At 48.5% G+C, this 17,529-nt stretch overlaps 5 protein-coding genes across 5 annotated transcripts; 3 read left to right on the top strand and 2 right to left on the bottom strand.

Annotated features, from left to right (window-relative positions):
• The first annotated feature begins 43 nt into the window (after positions 1-43).
• On the top strand, positions 44-869 carry K444DRAFT_618042 (39S ribosomal protein-like protein L33). Its single transcript, XM_024881244.1, has 3 exons — positions 44-92; positions 155-271; positions 488-869. Exons 1-3 carry the CDS (start codon positions 80-82, stop codon positions 532-534), a joined length of 177 nt encoding a protein of 58 aa, XP_024731586.1. The 5' UTR covers positions 44-79; the 3' UTR covers positions 535-869.
• On the bottom strand, positions 851-6,988 carry K444DRAFT_110860 (uncharacterized protein). Its single transcript, XM_024870319.1, has 9 exons — positions 6,714-6,988; positions 6,084-6,663; positions 5,654-6,032; positions 5,392-5,605; positions 4,206-5,289; positions 4,010-4,156; positions 3,724-3,955; positions 3,582-3,677; positions 851-3,527 (listed from the first exon to the last, which is right to left on the bottom strand). The coding sequence occupies exons 2-9, from the start codon at positions 6,652-6,654 to the stop codon at positions 1,100-1,102; spliced, it is 5,151 nt and encodes a 1,716-aa protein (XP_024731587.1). The 5' UTR covers positions 6,655-6,663; positions 6,714-6,988; the 3' UTR covers positions 851-1,099.
• A 2,170-nt stretch (positions 6,989-9,158) lies between these two features.
• K444DRAFT_110889 (uncharacterized protein) lies at positions 9,159-9,923 on the top strand. Its single transcript, XM_024870321.1, has 2 exons — positions 9,159-9,515; positions 9,565-9,923. The coding sequence occupies exons 1-2, from the start codon at positions 9,344-9,346 to the stop codon at positions 9,858-9,860; spliced, it is 468 nt and encodes a 155-aa protein (XP_024731588.1). The 5' UTR covers positions 9,159-9,343; the 3' UTR covers positions 9,861-9,923.
• On the bottom strand, positions 9,563-11,975 carry K444DRAFT_618049 (WD40 repeat-like protein). Its single transcript, XM_024881245.1, has one exon. It carries the CDS (start codon positions 11,922-11,924, stop codon positions 9,987-9,989), a length of 1,938 nt encoding a protein of 645 aa, XP_024731589.1. The 5' UTR covers positions 11,925-11,975; the 3' UTR covers positions 9,563-9,986.
• A 151-nt stretch (positions 11,976-12,126) lies between these two features.
• On the top strand, positions 12,127-17,393 carry K444DRAFT_597723 (uncharacterized protein). Its single transcript, XM_024878497.1, has 2 exons — positions 12,127-12,435; positions 12,485-17,393. Exons 1-2 carry the CDS (start codon positions 12,397-12,399, stop codon positions 17,012-17,014), a joined length of 4,569 nt encoding a protein of 1,522 aa, XP_024731590.1. The 5' UTR covers positions 12,127-12,396; the 3' UTR covers positions 17,015-17,393.
• Positions 17,394-17,529: the final 136 nt, after the last annotated feature.

Consider the following 17,529-nt stretch of genomic DNA (forward strand, 5'->3'; position numbering starts at 1 on the left):
TGGCGTGATTCGCAAATCCGACTTCAACCCAAGCTCAGCACTCCTTCAATTCCCCCTCGTTGAGCCAATCCTTTCCACAATGGCGAAAAAAGGTAACCACTTCTCACCCCGCCCTGGAATTCCTCTTCAGATGAATACTAACCACTTCCAACAGCCAAGTCCCGCACAATCGCCGTGCGCCTCGTCTCCATGGCTCTGACAGGATACTACAAGACCCTCATACGACCGCGCACACACAGACCTTTGAGCATGCTGAAATACGATCCCGTCGGTACGTCTAAATACGTTGATATGTCAATTCTGGCCTGGGGAGCTTCGTGAGAAGATTCGCAGCTTGATGGGACGTCAAAACAATATTTTGGAAGCGGATGCTGCAACGCGCCTTGGTTGCGAGTTTGACTGCTCAGTGTGCACCCCAAATGATGGCTTGAAGAGTCACGAGACAAATAGAAGTCGAGAGCTTTATACTGATTTTGACTCTTTATAGTGCGAAAGAAGGTCCTTTTCCTCGAACAGAAGCGTGGTGGACGGTAACACTTGGGATACTTCTCATACGAAAAGATTTTACTATGGGGGACGCCGTTCAAATTTAGCATGTGCATCGGTAATTCTGACACGGTGGCGTCTATAGAGTCACCTCCAATTTTGTGGGTTCTACGTTGGAACAGGTGTATATTATGGAGCGTGCATGGGATGGCGTTCGGGAAGACAAACAGGTGCAGAATTATGGGACTAAGAGACTCTTATTGCAAGGAAATTGCTACATCTCGTATAAGTATGCTGTCCCGAAGTAGATGGGAACTCAGAGCAAACACCTCGTGTGTTACAGCTAAAGCAAAATGTCCCTCCCAAAATTAACATTCATCTCCGCAAGCAAGTCTACCAATTTTCGATACTTGGCTTCATCGTCAAGCCTGACGTCTCATAAGCCATTTCGAGCAATACGATTCTGCTTCAACAAAATTCTCGGCAAATAGCCCATGGCGCAAATAGAAAGCTCAAGTGAGCCACAACGAAAAGTGATGCTTGGTATTCCTTATCCTTGTCGCGCTGAAGAGAGCACGATGATTGATGGCAGTCTGTCGTTTGGTACAGATACTCAGAAAGTCTGCGTTCCTTGAGAATCCGGAACCTCAACCTGGCCGGCCATTGAGCTTCCCCTCGAAGTTCGAACTCGCTTTGGTGCGGCTTGGGTTTGTGCAGTTGATGATCCTGACCTCTTGAGACTGTTTCTCTTCACTGGAGGAATGTTCGGAGAATCCTTTTCGCCATTTGAGGTTCCCTGAGTGGACTCCCTCGCCGCGGATGGGTTCTTAGTCTTTGGTGTCTGTGGTTTGCCACCACTCACAGCTCTGTTGTAGGATCCACGATGCCCGTTCTGGATTTGGGACGCGGCCTTGCTTCCCGCATGAGTAGAAATCTTGGATGGCTCGGTGATAGTAACTGGTCTGGGCTCAGACGAAGACACAGTGTCGTTGCTCAGCGTCGGCTTCCTGAGTGCGGGCTTGCAAGGCTGCACTGTGCGTCGCCGGAGAGCTTCTTCTGCAGCCGATGGAGGCTTCACGCGAACTTGAGACTTGTGAACGGCATCCAACTCGACATCACGCTCCTCCAAGGAGCGCATTGTGCGCTGTACAAAAGTTTGAAGTACCCCAGTCCCCGCAACGTTATCACTTGCCATGCTGCCTTTCTTTCCTCTGGCCTTTGCGTATCCCTCCTGGAGTTGTTCTTGATCCGGCGTAGATTCTAAGTGGTCCATCATTGATGATAGATCGGTGAAAGGGCTTGGTGTCGGAATGCTTGAGGCCAGGGTTGTGAATGGCTTAATGCCCGACGAGCCCTGAATGTCGGTGGCATCAGCAAAACAGGAGCTACCAGTATATGCTTCTTGAAAACTTTGAGCAGGCGGGTCTGTAGGATTCAAATGATGTGGTACAGCTCCTGTCCCGTTGCTCTGACTGAATCTTCCATGCTTGCGGCCTGCGACTTTCAATGGACGTGCGCCTGAGCCCTGGCGCTGTGCATGAGGCATAGAGCGCCCATCAGCATTGGGGGTGTTGAAGTTGGTGCTTCGCTCATTGAGAACCTCTTGATTTCGAATCTGCGGTGTTTCAACATAGTTGGCTACTTTTTCTGAGGAAGTCTGGGCAACATTTCCGACTTGAGAACCAGACCCAAGGTTATGTGACCCAATGCCTTTCGCAGCCTTGCGTAGAGCCTCCTCAGGAGTTTCAACTCTGTGACCGTCTAGCACTCTGTGGTTCTTCAGAGTCGAACCAGACTCTAAGCTATGGGCGTGTGTTGATGAAGGCCTGTGATCCTGAGTCTGCCGACTCAGGCGAAGCTTTCCCTGTGGTATTGCGAATGCAATATCCTTGAGCTCAGAAGGTGTTAGTTGGTCACCTCGGTATCCAGCCTGAAGAGCCTTTTGCTGATTGTATGCGTCGTTTAAGCCCTCGACCCGCTTCTGTAATTCGGCATTTCTCTCCTTCAACCTCTCATTCTCGTTCTCGAGCGCGTCGATCTGACGCAGATTTCCCTCGATAGCTTGTTGACCTCTCAGTGCTGCCTCGAAGTTTTGGCTATGGTCGCTTCTAATGGACTCCAAATGGTTCCGAAGCTCCGCGCACTCGTTGCGGACACTTTGAAGATTGTTTGCAAGTCTGTCGGAGTCCTCCTGACCTGGATTTTGTTCCTCGAAGCGCTTGAGATGGGCAATTTGCTGAACAAATTGCTCCTTGTAGAGAGCCAACTCCCGTTGAAGTTTGTTAGCGGTGTTTACGTAGGTACCGCTCTCGTCTTGAACTTTATGCAACTCCTCCTTCGCAAGTGCTAGCTCGGCATCCTTCTCCTTAACATTTTGCTCGAGGTGATTGATTTCTGACTCAAGCTTCATCTTCATTGTTACCTTCGATGCTTCTGCAGCCTTCGCGATCCTCTGGCGCTCTTCAGAGCAGGCCCTTTCGATCTCTTGCTGTTTGTTGGCTAAGTACTTGGTTTTTTCTTCCTGCAAATTTCTGATCCGGGATTGAGTGTCATTCAGTTTTTGTTCCCAGTCCTTGATTTTCTGGTCTTTGCCGCGTACCAATTCTTGGAATGAACCCAATTCTTCCTTTAGCTTAGCTTGCTCTTGATTGGAGCTTTCAAATTTGCCGATAACAATGTTATTCGCTGTCTCCAGATCTTGAATCTGAGCTCTCAATCTAGGATCTTCCTTGGGAACCGCTAAAGCTGTTGCAAGCTCGTCATTCTTGGAGTTCAATTGACCACGAGTGTCAGCAAGATCTCGTTTGAGCTCGTCAACTTGGTTTGCGAGTCCTTGTATCTCACGCTCTCGAGCATTTTTCTCAACAACCAAGGTATCATTCGACTGACCGAGCTCGAAAATCCGGTTGTTAAGTCGTAGCTCACTTTCCTTGTCGAGACGTAGTTGGTTGACCGTTGTCTTGAAATCGTCCAGGAGCTTGATATTCGGTTCCTGTTGAGTTGCTGCACCGTTGTTGGAAGCTTGCATGGAAGTTTCTAATCTGGAAACGAAGGTTATCAGCATCTACAAGTGGTTGGCTGGATTCATTTCTTACCTCGAGAACAGGTCTTCAATCAGTTTGATCAGAGAAGCGGAAGGTTCTGCCTCTTGGTTTTTGAAACCGCTGCCCAGAATCGCTACTTCGTCAACTCTTTGAGGGTGTTAGTGGATGAAGCATTAGCGTTTAATAAGCTCACCTGGCTTGAGTTGCTTTCCCTAAGTCCAAGATCTTTGTTAAAGGGCCATTCTCCTTTGAAAGTTCGTCGGCTACTTCTTTGGGTGTCTTTTTCAAGAGCTCCACGAGTACTTTATGTGAATCTTGCGAATCACCTCGATATTTCTCGAGCAGTTCAACTTGATACTTTGCTTGAGCCAATTCCATTAATCTCTTTTCGATAGTAGCTTCAGCTAATTCACAGTTCTTCGTGGCTAGAGAAATATCAGCGATTGTCTCTACGGAGGAAATCGTCAGAGCGTTCAAACCTGCGCCAAAATCGAATTGTAGCTTGGCGTTATTCTGTCTCAGCTTATCGTTTTCATCTCGAAGCTTTTGGGTTCCATCCCGTAACTTTTGGGTTTCTTCCCGAAGCTGTTGGTTTCCGGCCTCAAGGTCTCGGTTCTGCTTGGATGCTGTCTTCAGTCAGTAATAGTTGCATATACTAGGATGCAATTTGCTCACCATGGGCATAACTCTCCGCGGGCACTCGGAAGCTCTTCGCATCCTTGACCACGATTTCAATCTTCTGCAGAGCGGCCTCGGTGGCAGCACGGGTCTCCGCGGCTTGCTTAGTACTCTCTATTGCCTCGTTCGCACTCTTTTGGATCTCGTTCGCCTGACTCTTGAGATATTTTTGAGCTTTGACAACATCATTCATGTGCTTCTTGTACTTGGAACTAAGTTCAGCAAACTTCTTAAGCTTGTCGGTCAAATCAGCTTTCTCTGATTCTAGTGCCTGGACTTGTTTGATGGCGGAATCGCTGGCATTTCGGAGTTTCTTGATCTCAGTCTTTTGGGCCTCTAAAAGTTGGCTTTGTTGCTCATAGTCTTTCATGTTCTCGAGCATCTCCTGGCCATTCGCAAGAAAGTTCTTGTAGTCTTCGAAAAACTTCAGCGAAGGGCGGGACTTTTGTTGTCTTTGTCCAGAGGTCATGGCCTTTTCCGGAGCTTCTGAGTGAATAGGGTTGTTTGGTGTATTACTGGACTTCTTAACCTTTGACAAACGAGTCCCTCGCTGTGTAATGGGTTCAAGAACACCTTGAGGACGCAAGTCTTGAGTGGGGATTGGTCTCGTCATGGGCTTCCCACAGTTGCTGCGTCGGGATTGAGGCCGGGATGGAACTTCCGATTTAGCTCGCGATGGGACCCAGTTGGCAATTGAAACACTATAGTGATTGCCAACTTCGCTGGTGTGTGCTGCTTGGGAACCGGAAATGTGAGTCAATTCCTGGGCATTTGGCAGAACCTCGTCGATAGGAAGCTTGGAGGCTAGTTCCCAGAGATCGCGCTTATCATGGTTTAGTTGTTCATTGATTTCTGTAGGAACTCTTGGCTCGTCAGAATGATCTGAATAGCTATGGGCAGACTCGGTGACTTGCAATGGCTCGTGATATTGCTGTTCAATCTTGCCCTGTTGTAACTCATTAGCTGTGGACTCGGGGAGCCGACTGGTATTGGCTGAGATCATCTGCTCGTTTGTATTCCAAGCCGAGTTTGGGTGGGGAAATGGAGCTATGGCCCGCCTGTTATCGGGTGCCGGGAAAGCCTGTTTCTCGTGAGAATTTGAATCTGTTGGGTTGTGTAGTCTTCTTGGTGCGTCTTGGAGCGAAGGCTCACGAACTGGTGCAGAATAGTAGGGACCGCTTACATTTTTGTTATCTATCCTAGGACTGAAAGGTCCAATCTGACCAGGCATTGCGTGAACTGCAGCAGAGATTGCTTCAGGTCTTGGTTTCGTATGGCTGAGAGGAGATTCCATTTGTAGCACATTGGTCATACCGCCGTGCCGTTGCTGATTGTTTGGTGGACCAGCTTCTTCTGGGAATGGCTTCAGGAATGGCTTCTTGACTCGCTTATGGCTCCTTAAGGTGTGTTAGCAGAAGTGAAGATATTTGCAACTCACAACTCACTTATTTGAGGATTTTTGGGCTGGTCTCACTGCTGATGCTTCAGAAACGGGAGTCTGAGGATCACAAACAGTCGCCGGTGGCGGAGGAGGCTCCCGTTGAGGTGACTCTTGAGTACGATTTCCATCTACATTACGGATAGTTCTGGTGTTTGATCCTACCATAATATTGACATGCGATGGTTCAAGTTGAGTTGTATGGCGTGAAGATGCATCTGGCTGAACAGCAGCTGTTGTAATATTTGGTAATACGTCAATACCAATTCTGACGTTTGATGCCACCATGTTGTTGACTGGTGATGGCTCATTGAGGGTTGCAGGGCGAGAATATAGATATGGGTGAACGGATGTGGCAACTTTTGGTGTTGGTGGCTCCGGTGCAGCTGAGTCAACAACATTAGTTGATAACTAGAGCATTTGAAGGTAAAACTTGCCAGTCGGCTGGTCTTCATCTGGTGGCATCTCTGCCACCCGCTGTGGCTTGGTTGGAACTGGAAGAGGTGGTCGATTGAACTTGCCCTTTTCAGGCTTGTCAGCCTTGCTATAGGTGAAGCCAGCCATTAGGTCATCAAGGCCACCTAAGTTTGGGCGTGATATCACCGAGGGGGGTTGAATAGTTGTATTGAGTGATGGCTTTGGGGTATATGCTTCGCGGAATTGTGAATCTCGCTGGGCGAGTGGGAAGTTGGTCTCGTCAAAGGCTTGGGTATCTCCTTCAATTGACACGAATTGTGTTTCTTCTACTTGAGATGTGCAACTCTCATGGAGTTGTGTATCTTTTTCGACTGGCTCGAACTGTGTATCCTCTATGAGGAATGCGTAATTCTCAGGCTGACGATCATGAAATTGTGACTCTGGCTCTTCATCCCCGGTGTGAGGTCTTGAGTTGCCATTCTCTGCGTTCGGGGGAAGCATGGAGGCCGGAATTGGTGGCGAAGATGGAACAGCGAGATCACAATCGACGCCAAGAGGTACAATCTGACTTTCTGGCTCCTGGTCTGCCATTTTGGATGACTGAATGATAGTTAGCGTCGTCGATGTGGAACACGGAGTCAGGGTCGTACCTTGGTTTTTCTCCCCCTTCACAGTTTTCAGCGATGGACACAAATATTTCCAGCGGGTTCTACGAATACTTGATGCAGTGTCGATGGAAAGGTAATCCTGATCAAATCACTGGATGATAGTGTGATTAGGCAAAGGAGAAAGCTGCAACACTCAGTGACGATTGGAATTGGTAGAAAGGGAAGCCCCAATGAGGTGAGCACCTCCAGAGGGGCTTTATGATGTCAGGAGATCGTATTTTGGAGATGACTGAGACGGTAGGGATGGAAAAAGATCGTGTATAGGTTGAAGAAGAGATGGTGAGGGGCAGAGAAGGAAAGTAAAGAAAGAACTCGCTAAATTGTCCGATTTCGTCAACCAGCTCTTTCCATAAGTAGCACGTCAACGACGAGCCCAGCACCTCACAAGGCCAACAAAATTTCAGAGCATCGAAAAGTGGAAAGAACTTTGAGTACGCTCAATTGCTATTGGTCACGTGGACTTCAAGTGATGCATTCACCTAGAGCTTCTCATTCAGCAGGAGATTTTGTGCTGACTGTTCAGCCAAAGTCGAAGCCATTTCTGATTGCTTCCGATGAGGTTAGATATGTGGGAAGTGCTAATGTTTTAACGGAATGGACTGAATGCTAGAAAGTCTCCATTATTCCCGCCTTTTGAGGGCGGGGAGCAGCAGTGTGTCAAATGAGTAGAGTAGAGTAGAGTAGTGGGTCCTACTCATACTCTACTCAACCAATTATAGCGCTACTCATACTCTACTCATACTCTACTCAAGCTACTCATGAGTAGTATGAGTAGTGTGAGTAGGTACCCACGTGACAGTTGCACGTGACAGGCTAGCCTAATTAGGTAAGCCTCCCATCTAGCGCCAAGTTTCTACCCAATTAGGCAATGACATTGCTTAGTAAGCGAGCCAAAGGTCAGGGGGAAATCAAGATTCTAAGAAGCATAACTAGTTTAGTATTATAGAAAATTAATATTTAGCTAGTCTTATACAAGCCCTAGCTTACCTTTACTGGGGCTACTTAATAAATATATTTATTATTTAATAATTATTAAATAAACCTTAGTTTATTATTGTCACGTGACGGCTACTCATTACTACTCATACTACTCATACTACTCATGAGTATATACTCTACTCTACTCAAATTTTTAGGAAATTACGCTACTCATGAATATTCATGAGTAGCATGAGTAGCATGAGTAGTTCTTTGACACACTGGGGAGCAGGAAATTCAGCAATTGAAGCGAGGGTTGTTAGAGATTTCTTCAATGTCTAGCTTTGAGATCAAATTGGTTGTCGTTATGGAAAAGTCCCCCTAACTTGAGCAGCTTGTGAAACTCGGAAGCCAGCGCATGACTTCTCAGCTTTGAGATAGAAATTTTAAACCCCTCCGTCAAAATCGTGGACCTTCTTGTCGACGACTGTAGCGACTGTGATAGCTGCAGTCTATAAATGGCTGAGAGGCATTCGGATACAACGAGATCCGAGATTCATCAGTCGTGTTCTAATCTGGTACAAGTTCGGGATGAACGATTCATTTGCTGCTTAGAGGGCAACTTCTACCGACTATTAAATTCAATAGATGGCGACATATGATCTTTTAGGAGTTTACTACTCTCTATCAAGAACGTTCATTCCTTTGAAGGAAAGTTTTACAGCGCAGAAATTGGCGGCGGAGCCTTTCGGATTTCCAAGCAGCGTCAACCTCGCTCCAAGATCCTTCGCCGAGGTCCAACCCAACTCCAGAGGTCTCTAAGCTTCCCCAGCCAAGCTATTTCTGTTCTTGGCCCCAAGAAGACCTCATCGTGGCGGGTGTCGAGACACTTCACCGCGACTTGTCGGCGCATCCGCAGTATCATCAGCCACCGAAGAACTCAACAACTCCACTTTTCGGTGGGCGGCAGCTGTTTCAAGAGTGCTTTTGAGATGAGGGAGCCTTCAAATAGCTACCTAGGCAGGCTGTTGTATCATGTCAGAGCTTACCCCGACCACGCCAGTGATGAGGAGGTTCTCGCTAACTATGCTCGCTAAATCCGACCCCTTGAGGCTGATATATCATTGGCTGCAATGCCCCGAAAATAGATTCCAATGCACGAGAATAGCCGCTGACAGTGGAGCAACTCACCAATGCCAACGAAGGCCGTTGCTGGTCACATCGTTCTTGTCCGTTTCACAGATCCTTAGCCCACGAGGGCTTTCTGTGGGAGGCCCAATAATAGGCCAGAAGGTAGGCGCTCAATTCCTTAAGATCGATTGAATGTCCGTATCAAGTTATCAATCACCATCTCCGTCAAAGCAAAAAGCCACTATCACAGCGTGCTTCAATCTTCATCACTGCACAGTTGATTGTTGGCGTGTGAGCGTTTCACATAGCCAGTTGGACGTCATAGACATGAGGGCAGCTCTTCTTTTTAGCTTATGGCTATGTTGCTTCTTTAATATTGCAACCTCACAAGATCCTTTATCTTCCCAAGGCTCAGCAGCAACAACAACTTCCTCGGTCTCACTAACTCCAGAAATGTCCGCAAGCGCTGTTTCTGCATTGTACTCAGTGTTGGCAACTTCATCGCCACAACAACCTGGAAATGGTAAGTGTAGATACATCTGAAAACTTAATTCACTGGCCAAATGGCTAACAGTGGACCAGGACCGGCACCAGGAGACGTTGGATCATCGGCAGGGACCGGTGCTGGAGATTCAGATGCTGGAGCGTCTGGAAGTTCCTCCGGAGGCATCACACTATCAAGAGGTGCAATAATTGCAATAATCGTCTGTGCCGTATCGGTTTGTATATTGGGAGGTGAGTTTCCCTGTAACACACATCAGGATCAAGGTTGATGATACCCAAGCCGTTTCTTCTGTGTTATGGTATCTTGCGAAGAAACGATCATGGGAGATTCGCGCAAGCATTCGAAAGTCGGCACGAAAAGTCGTTACTGCGCTGACCCCTCGGAGGTCGACATTTCCGAAGGATATCCATTCGAAAAGACGATCGAGCAGGAGGCTTAGCACCAAACTGGATGATATTCCCGGTTCGCCAAAGGAGGGGACTCCAGATGTTGAGAAGGGACACCCCAAAATGACGTCGTTTGTGATGGCTGAGCCACCAAAGCAACCGAAGTGGGCGAAGAAGATTGGGCGATGATCGTTTTGAGGAAACCGCCGTTTTATGAGTTAATGTCTCGCGTATTCTTGTGCATTGTAGCATGGCGGTATTGGCGTCCTGGTATTTTGGTTATCGGGGATTCGAGAGCTGGCCTGAGAATTGAATTTATAGCCTCCTAAAAACATTTCCACTTGCGCTCCTCCTCCCCTCGTCTCGTCTACCCTTTCGTGCAGGCTCAATCTTGTCTCTTTCCTTCCGGCCCGTGCTTGGTGCAAAAGTGACCTGTCTTTCTCCCACAACATCACCTCTGGTCTTGTTGACGCGACCACCTGCTTGTGTTCGAGATCCGAGAGGCTTATCTTGTCGTTGGTGTCCCGATTTCTTGTACGAAGATGACGAGATGCGCATCTCCGGTTTGGCTTTGACCTTGGACTGTGCCACAATCTCGTCTTCATCATCTTCACCATCGCTCTCACTGCTATCACTCGCGGCACCAGCACGGCTATTCTCAGCATTCTCGCCCACTTTTGTACTTGGATTGAGAGCCTGAAACTCTCTGCTCCTTTCATCAACTGCAAACTCTTCATCCTCAAACAATTTGCCAAAGCGACTGTCACCAAGCACCCCCATATCTTCGTCCACCGTCTGCCTTCGTTCTTGTCTCTTGAGCATTTTGTCGACGAGGTTCTGATTGACCTTAACTTTCTTACTTCCTCGGATTCTGCTTGCACGTTCTTTCTCAACTTTCTCCTTGACCCTTTTCGTTCTCTCGTCGTCCCAGATGTACGGATTGGCAATGAGTCGGGCTTCCTCGTAAAGCCTCGATGCAACAAAGTATCCATGCATGTAAGGACGCAGCAAATTCGTTGTCCCAACAAGGTGGCTGAGATTTAGAGCTTTCAGCTCTGGTAGAGTCAAAAACTTGTAATTGTCGTAGGTCTCTGTCGGGGCTTCTTCTGCCATCTCCTCTACCATATTATCTAGGAAGGAGCACCACTTGGGCGCTGGCCCCAACTGTGGAATGAAGAAAGCATGCTGCTGCTTCCCTTCGTTTGCTGTAAGAATCATGCCGCTCTGCTTGCACCAGGCCACCGAGTTGATATCGACAGCTGGCTCAACCGAAATCCACGCTTTCCCATCCACCTCATCCCAAAGCTTGATAATTCGTTTATCCGCAGAAAGAATTTTCTTTTCTTGAGAGGAGGTTGTCATATGCATCAATGTTTTGATTGGATAGCCATAGCCTTGGTCCTTCCTCAGAATGGGTACCGGTCGGCGCAGGTCAAAAATCTGGACGAGACCTTCAGAAGAGCCCGTCACAAGTGACAATCCTGATCTATCGAAGTCGAGTGCTGTGATTTCTCCTTCTTGAGCTCCCAGAATGCCAACTCTCGCCTTAGCTCTAGGGTCCCAGAACTCTACCGTCCCTATTGATGTTCCAAAGGCTAAGAGGCTATGACTGTCCTCCGCGATTGCGGCCACGTTCACGCTCCCCGTGTTGATCCCGCCCTGTAATGCTCCTCCCCCAGCCGTGGCCAGGTCATCACCTCCAACGTCCACCTGGTACGGCTTCATATACCTCCCAATCTCGAGATTCAGCCGGTACACCTCTCCACTTCCATCAGTATTCACCCCAACTGCGGGAATCAAAGCTTCAGCGGAGTGCCGATCGTACTGCAGATCTCTGCCATACCTTGGGAGTCGAGTTTGGTAGTGGCAACCTCCAGGTGTGTGAAATTCGAGTCTTCTGTCCGTTTGTAGATGGAGAGACTTGGAGTAGTCGGAGGATAGAAGAACAAAAGAATGATTCAAGGTTGTAGTATGTCTAGCGAAGGATAGAGAGAGATGAGGAAGGTAATGTGTATGAATTTGCGGCTTGTATGTGCCTGTACTCATCACCCATTCTCCATCTTCGCTGACCCTGATGCAGGAGCTGGCTTCTTCGAATTCGAAATCCTGGAGCAGTTCGACTCGATTTGCGTACTCGGGATCGTTCTTTAAGCTGCGCTTCCGTTTTCGCGCAAGCCAGTCTGGAAGCGGCCGCGCAGTAGACGCGCCAGAGATCGTGTAGACGGGCACGTCGTTTGGATTCGTGAGCTTCATTGCTGAGTGGTATGTGAGTGCCCAAAGCCTGAGGAAGTCGCTGCTGTTTTCTCTTCAGATTTTATTTTCTTAGTGGCGGGTACGGTGCAAGGATACCGTGGGCCCGGTCGACCCTAGCGTCCATGTCGGCCATTCCCCAGCGAGGCGAGATCAGCCTCACAACCCTGGCAGACGTCAAATCTGACTTTCTATCATATTGCGCCAACCACGGACAAGCCTTTTCCTTTGAGTTTCCAGTGCTGGCTCGGAAAACGCAGTGGCTTCCGTCCTCTCTTGTTGAGATGGAGCGCTGCAACTCCAACAATCGCTACGCCATCCAAAGATTCGTCTGCCCCCATCCTTTGGACCAGCCCAACTGCGCATACGAGACTTCAAGCTGCACGAAGGACAAGCACAGGCCAAAAGGTGGGCCTAGGCCTGGCGTCTTGATTTGGACGCGTGCAGATCAGGTTATGATTGACGGATATCTAAGATGGAGCCCGGTGAATACCTTACCAATGTATTATCATCCGTAAGTTCTGGCTTTCATCTGATCAATTCGTGGCTGATTGTTTCACTAGAATATTTTTGCATCCATAATATACGAATACTTCGAGCCGCAAAGCCTTCCCGCGGGAACCGCCAGAAAATACCTCCAAAGACTCGAAGCGGGGTGGAGACAAGAGGGAAAGCTTGTCTATTGTGATCCTTTCAGAGACGGCATCTGGATTTTTCAGGGCACGGCTAATGCCTCGAACAATACGATTTCCAGGGACGCAGATGCCCCGAGTGTTGCGGAGGCTTATAGCGCTGGCCTAGTCCAACGGGACAAAGGCACGTATGAGCCAGCGAGTCTTGTGAGAAGCAAGCAAGCAATTTCGAACAACACAAGTACTCCCAGTAGCGGCTCATCCCCATCTTCGTCTCTGGACAGCACGATACGGAATGCCCAAGCTCTCAACGCAAGGTCAATTCAAACAAATTCGGCTCTAGGGGTTATACAGGAGCCATCTACAACCTCTCCTGGCGCCAGATCCGCATTAGGTGCCGACACACCCACATCCCTAAAAGACATCCATGAGTTATTCATCTCCGCGGTACTGGGATCTATAGTCTACTTTCTCTGTCGTGATCACGGGTTCGTCCCTCTGAACTCGCGAACATTGATCTTGACCCCTCTCAAACCCAAATGCAAAGGCTACTTTACGAACAAGCATACACAAGTTACCAATGCTATTGAGCTCGCGACCCTCGATATAAGTCTGACCTCTTTGGGCACACTTGTGGTCAAAGCTCGCTCAAACCTGGCTCGTGGCCTCCAGGCGTTGCTTGAAAATTCAGGCTCAGCAAGCGTTTCATCCAAGCTAGCTCCGGGTGCCGCTCTATGGCTGGCACCTGGAGGAAATGCTGCTAAGTTTTACAGCTATACCGATGAGAAGAACTTGTCTACAAGCTTGTCAATATCTCAAATCCAGGCAGGTGCTGCGGAACAGCGACCCAGCAACGTCAACTCTCTCACCATCAAATCTTGGCAATCTAAGTGTCTCGAGTGGTTGTCGACCAAGGGCTTGAATGCATCGGTCCTGGAAGATGGTGGCTGGCTCTTTGTCCAGGTTGTTGGCAGTTATCCGCCATACCTCAATGGCGAATTCCAAGGATTGCCAGTGGCGGATGAATTGGCTCTTGTTCCCTGGCCCGCACTATTGTGTTTTCAGACCTCAAGCATTGGACCTCGATCCTTGCAGGTTATTCACAATGGTCCTACTGGCCCTCGTGATTCCCTCGCGTTTGCTGAAGACTGGTTCACTGGTAAAGACGAGAGAGCCATGGCCATGTCCAAAAGACAAAAAGACCGTCAGGCAGCCGAAACTTTATCAAAAGAGCAAGCCGATGTCGAGGCTCGCGCACTTCAATCCATCACGTACTCACCTGCCACTTTGCGGAGAGGGAGCAATGCCGGTGCTATGTATCCCACGCCTCCAGATGCCCCACACCACCCTATCGGTGCTACACCCTCTTTTGACGGCACCGCATCGACACCTGGAAACCCGCACCCCTTCGCCTCTCACGACCCAGGGACCGCCAGTCAAGTGACCTCTGGCGCAAATGACGCAGACGCAGACTTATGGGGCTCATCTGTTAAAAAAGAGCGGAACAATTCAGGCATGGCTTTCAATGACAATGAAAACGACAATCCCAATATGTTTGGAGATTTGGGAGATGATATATTTGGGACTGATGTTACGGATGCCGACTTCAGCTTTTTCGATGAGCCTGACGCTGTCCTGCCGGGTCTCAAAAATGAATCGCCAGTTGTCTCGCTCCCTGTCTCTCAGGAGGCTTCATTTTCAGAGGAGACTGCTGTTTCCAATCCTACAAACCTTCAGGTTCTCGATCCCCCTGACACGACTATGTTGGACGTCAATATCAGCGAAAGCCGAATGGATGAACTACCGCCGCCTTCATCTGAAGCAGCCGTACTCAAAAACAAAATAGAAACTGGGGAAGTTATAAAAACAGAAACCATCGATACCAATAAGAACCGCCCAACGCCTATTATTCTGCCTCTTGATAAGGAAACGGTATTTAAGCGACTCGTACGAGAGCCATCGGGGAATACGAGACAGAAACAGCCTAGGCGGGCGAGTCTTTTCGACCGAGTAGACTTTGAGGATGCTCTCCTCTCAGTAAACGAAAAATATGGCGCTCACGGCCAATTCAATTATAGTGCCAAGCTCAAACGAAAGCAGGCCTCGAGCCAAATCGAACTCCCACAGACACAATACCTTCCTTCGCAGCAAAGAATACAAGAAAAAGGCCAAGAGCTTAGAAATATTGCCCACATTCTGACAAAAAATGAGCTGGATACTCCAATAAATTCCCGCGAGCCCATGGATTATCTGATGGATTCCGACGGTGGCAGTCAGGTTTCTGAACAAGACGGTACTAGCCATACCACCAGCGATCAATCTCTTCTTCCAAATCATGGGTTAAAACGTAAATGGGAGAAAGAGGACGGCGATGATATGGCCTCGACATTTGATGCTCTGGCAATGGAGCTTGAGCACTCTGCAAGTACCCCCCAATCAATCAGTGGCTCGCAAATACCCCTTCTGGAAGCAGACCCTGCAGATTGGGCGTTGGCCACATATTTTACGTCGCCCGAACCAGATATTGAGTCTAACACACTCTCGGATCTTGAAAGAGTTGCAACAGCACAGATTCTTGCAGACCAGGCAGTGTCGGGCACTCTTCAAATTCCTAAGACTGCTGGAAACGTGACTCCTTTCACCTCGAAGTCAACCTTTACCACGAAAGAATTGATCTCTAGTGTTGCCAGAGCCGCAAAGTCTTGCCTGAGGGAGATCAACGGCTGTACCATGCGCTCGTTCTTGGAAATACAAGGCATACCCGTCTTGAACCAAGGACTCAGACTACCTCCGCGGCCTATTGTCAATCCTCGAGGCCCAAACGGTATCGATGCTGCAAGAGCTAATAATCCGTTCCCGATACCACCACCGCAGCTTGAAGTACGTCGCGCAGATACAAAGCTCTCTGTCCTTCCTGCTGCAATCACGTTTTGGGAAAATTTAGGGTTGGGACCATCCAAAGGCCCTAAGGACGTGAGTGCTGTATGCGTCTATCCAAATTTTGACGGGGTGGCTTCAAATGCAGAGATCTTTCTTGATCAAATGAGAAGTGTATACGAGTGTTCTAGACTGGGCAGTCATGACAAACTCGTAACCAAAGACCTCACGAATGGGTTGATGCCTTTCATTGTGGAATCACCACAACAAAACAAACTTCACCATTTAAGTGCCCTCAAGGATGTTGCATCCCGACTGAGCAGAATACTGTCGTCAGTTGTGATGGAAGAAAAAAACTTTGTTGTGTACTTTATATACCCGACCGACAACAGCACACTTCTTGTCCATATATGCTCTGCATTCCAGCACCTATTCAATCTGTACAGAAAGGCATTGTCTGAAAGAAGAGTCGCCACAGCGAATGAGTTGGTGCTGCAACTGATTCCACTAGATCTTGTATCCTCGCCAACATCACTTGCCGTACCACTTCCGTCAGAATATTTTAGACTCGCTATGGAGGTGTATGATCGATGTATAGACTTCGTTTCTTCGTCCTCGACCCCAGCAATAATGCTCGAGCAGCCACTTCCAAAAGCTATCGACTTTAAATTAAACGCAACTCCGTCCGCATCTCTCCTTCAAGAGAACACCTGCCTTCATGTTGGTTATGCGCAAAGCATTGATGACCGCTGGATCACTGCTACATGGACCGATAATAGAGGCACGCAGCAAATGACGGCTTCTTACTGTCTAGGACGAAAGAACGAACCGATCTCGATGCCATTCTCTGAAGTTGCTAATGAGATATGGGGGACTACGCTAAATTTCATTGCAAGCAAGAAGATTCACTGGCGTATCATGATTGCGCGAGTAGGAGTAATGGACCCATCCGAAATCGACTTCTGGACCGGCCTTGCGTCGACAGAATCCGAGGCTCAAGTCAGTTTGACGCTCATAACAGTCCAGACGGATCCATCCTTGCGTCTGTTACCAGCTTCGATCACTCTAGCACCCAATACAAATAGTGCAACCTCTGTTGCCACTCCAGTATCCACGCCTCAGGCCTTGCAATCATCAATTGTCTCACCTGGCGACGCAGCAACGCCGGCGAAGGAGATTGCAAGTGCTGCTACGCCCGTAGATGGACCGGTTGAGCCTGATAGTGATGCCCGATTGATAGACTCCACGGACCAGAGCTGGGGCGCCGTCCTGTCCCATCGCCTAAACAACTCAAATTCACTCATGGAGCTGAATCCCGCACTTATAAGCGGTTACCTTCTGAAACGTGGCGGCGTTCACAGTGATGATCCGCCAATCATCATGGAGGTCAATATTCTGTACAGTGAAGTGGTAGGAAACCCGCGAACATTCCACGAGGGTCTTTTGAGGGAAATTCTTGGTTATTATAGAGGACTTGGAACGTTGGCACGGGTACGTGGCCTGGTGGACTCTGTGGGGGATGTGAGACCATGGCACATTGCCGCCGCCGAAAAGGCAGTGAAAGCTTTGTACATGTTAATGTGACGCATATAGTATATTATATCATTGATCCTTCAGCCGCTCCCCCGATGTAGTGATTCAGGAGAGAAAGTAACGGCCGAGCATGCTCAGAAATGGCTGAGGTATTGCGAATAGCTGTAGCTTGGGAATGGCCATTTTTGATCCTAAAAGTTCATCAATCAAGAACAGCTGTCGGCTATTGAGCGCCTCTTGCCCTTTTCAGAGTCAAATCACATGGTGCTTCGGGGTTCAAAGGGGGCTTCTCGCTTAGGAAGTCCAGAAGTTACCCCAGACTACACTCTACCAAAGCATCATTCAATAAGGGAAGGAGATGTGGAGTTTCTTTCAACCACGCGTCGATTTCATGCGTCATAATGAGATATCGTCCTAGAGGCAATTTTATTACCATTTCAAGTCCACCTCGAGGAGCAATTTCGGCCCTTTTTTGCGGCTCTTGCGGCTCTTGCGGCTCATCGGCTTCGAGATTGAAGGCTCGTCTCATCAGGTGAGACCCTTTTGCCTACATTTCTGTTCCATTC

Source organism: Hyaloscypha bicolor (genome assembly GCF_002865645.1).
Source record: "Hyaloscypha bicolor E unplaced genomic scaffold K444scaffold_129, whole genome shotgun sequence".
Lineage (NCBI taxonomy): Eukaryota > Fungi > Ascomycota > Leotiomycetes > Helotiales > Hyaloscyphaceae > Hyaloscypha > Hyaloscypha bicolor.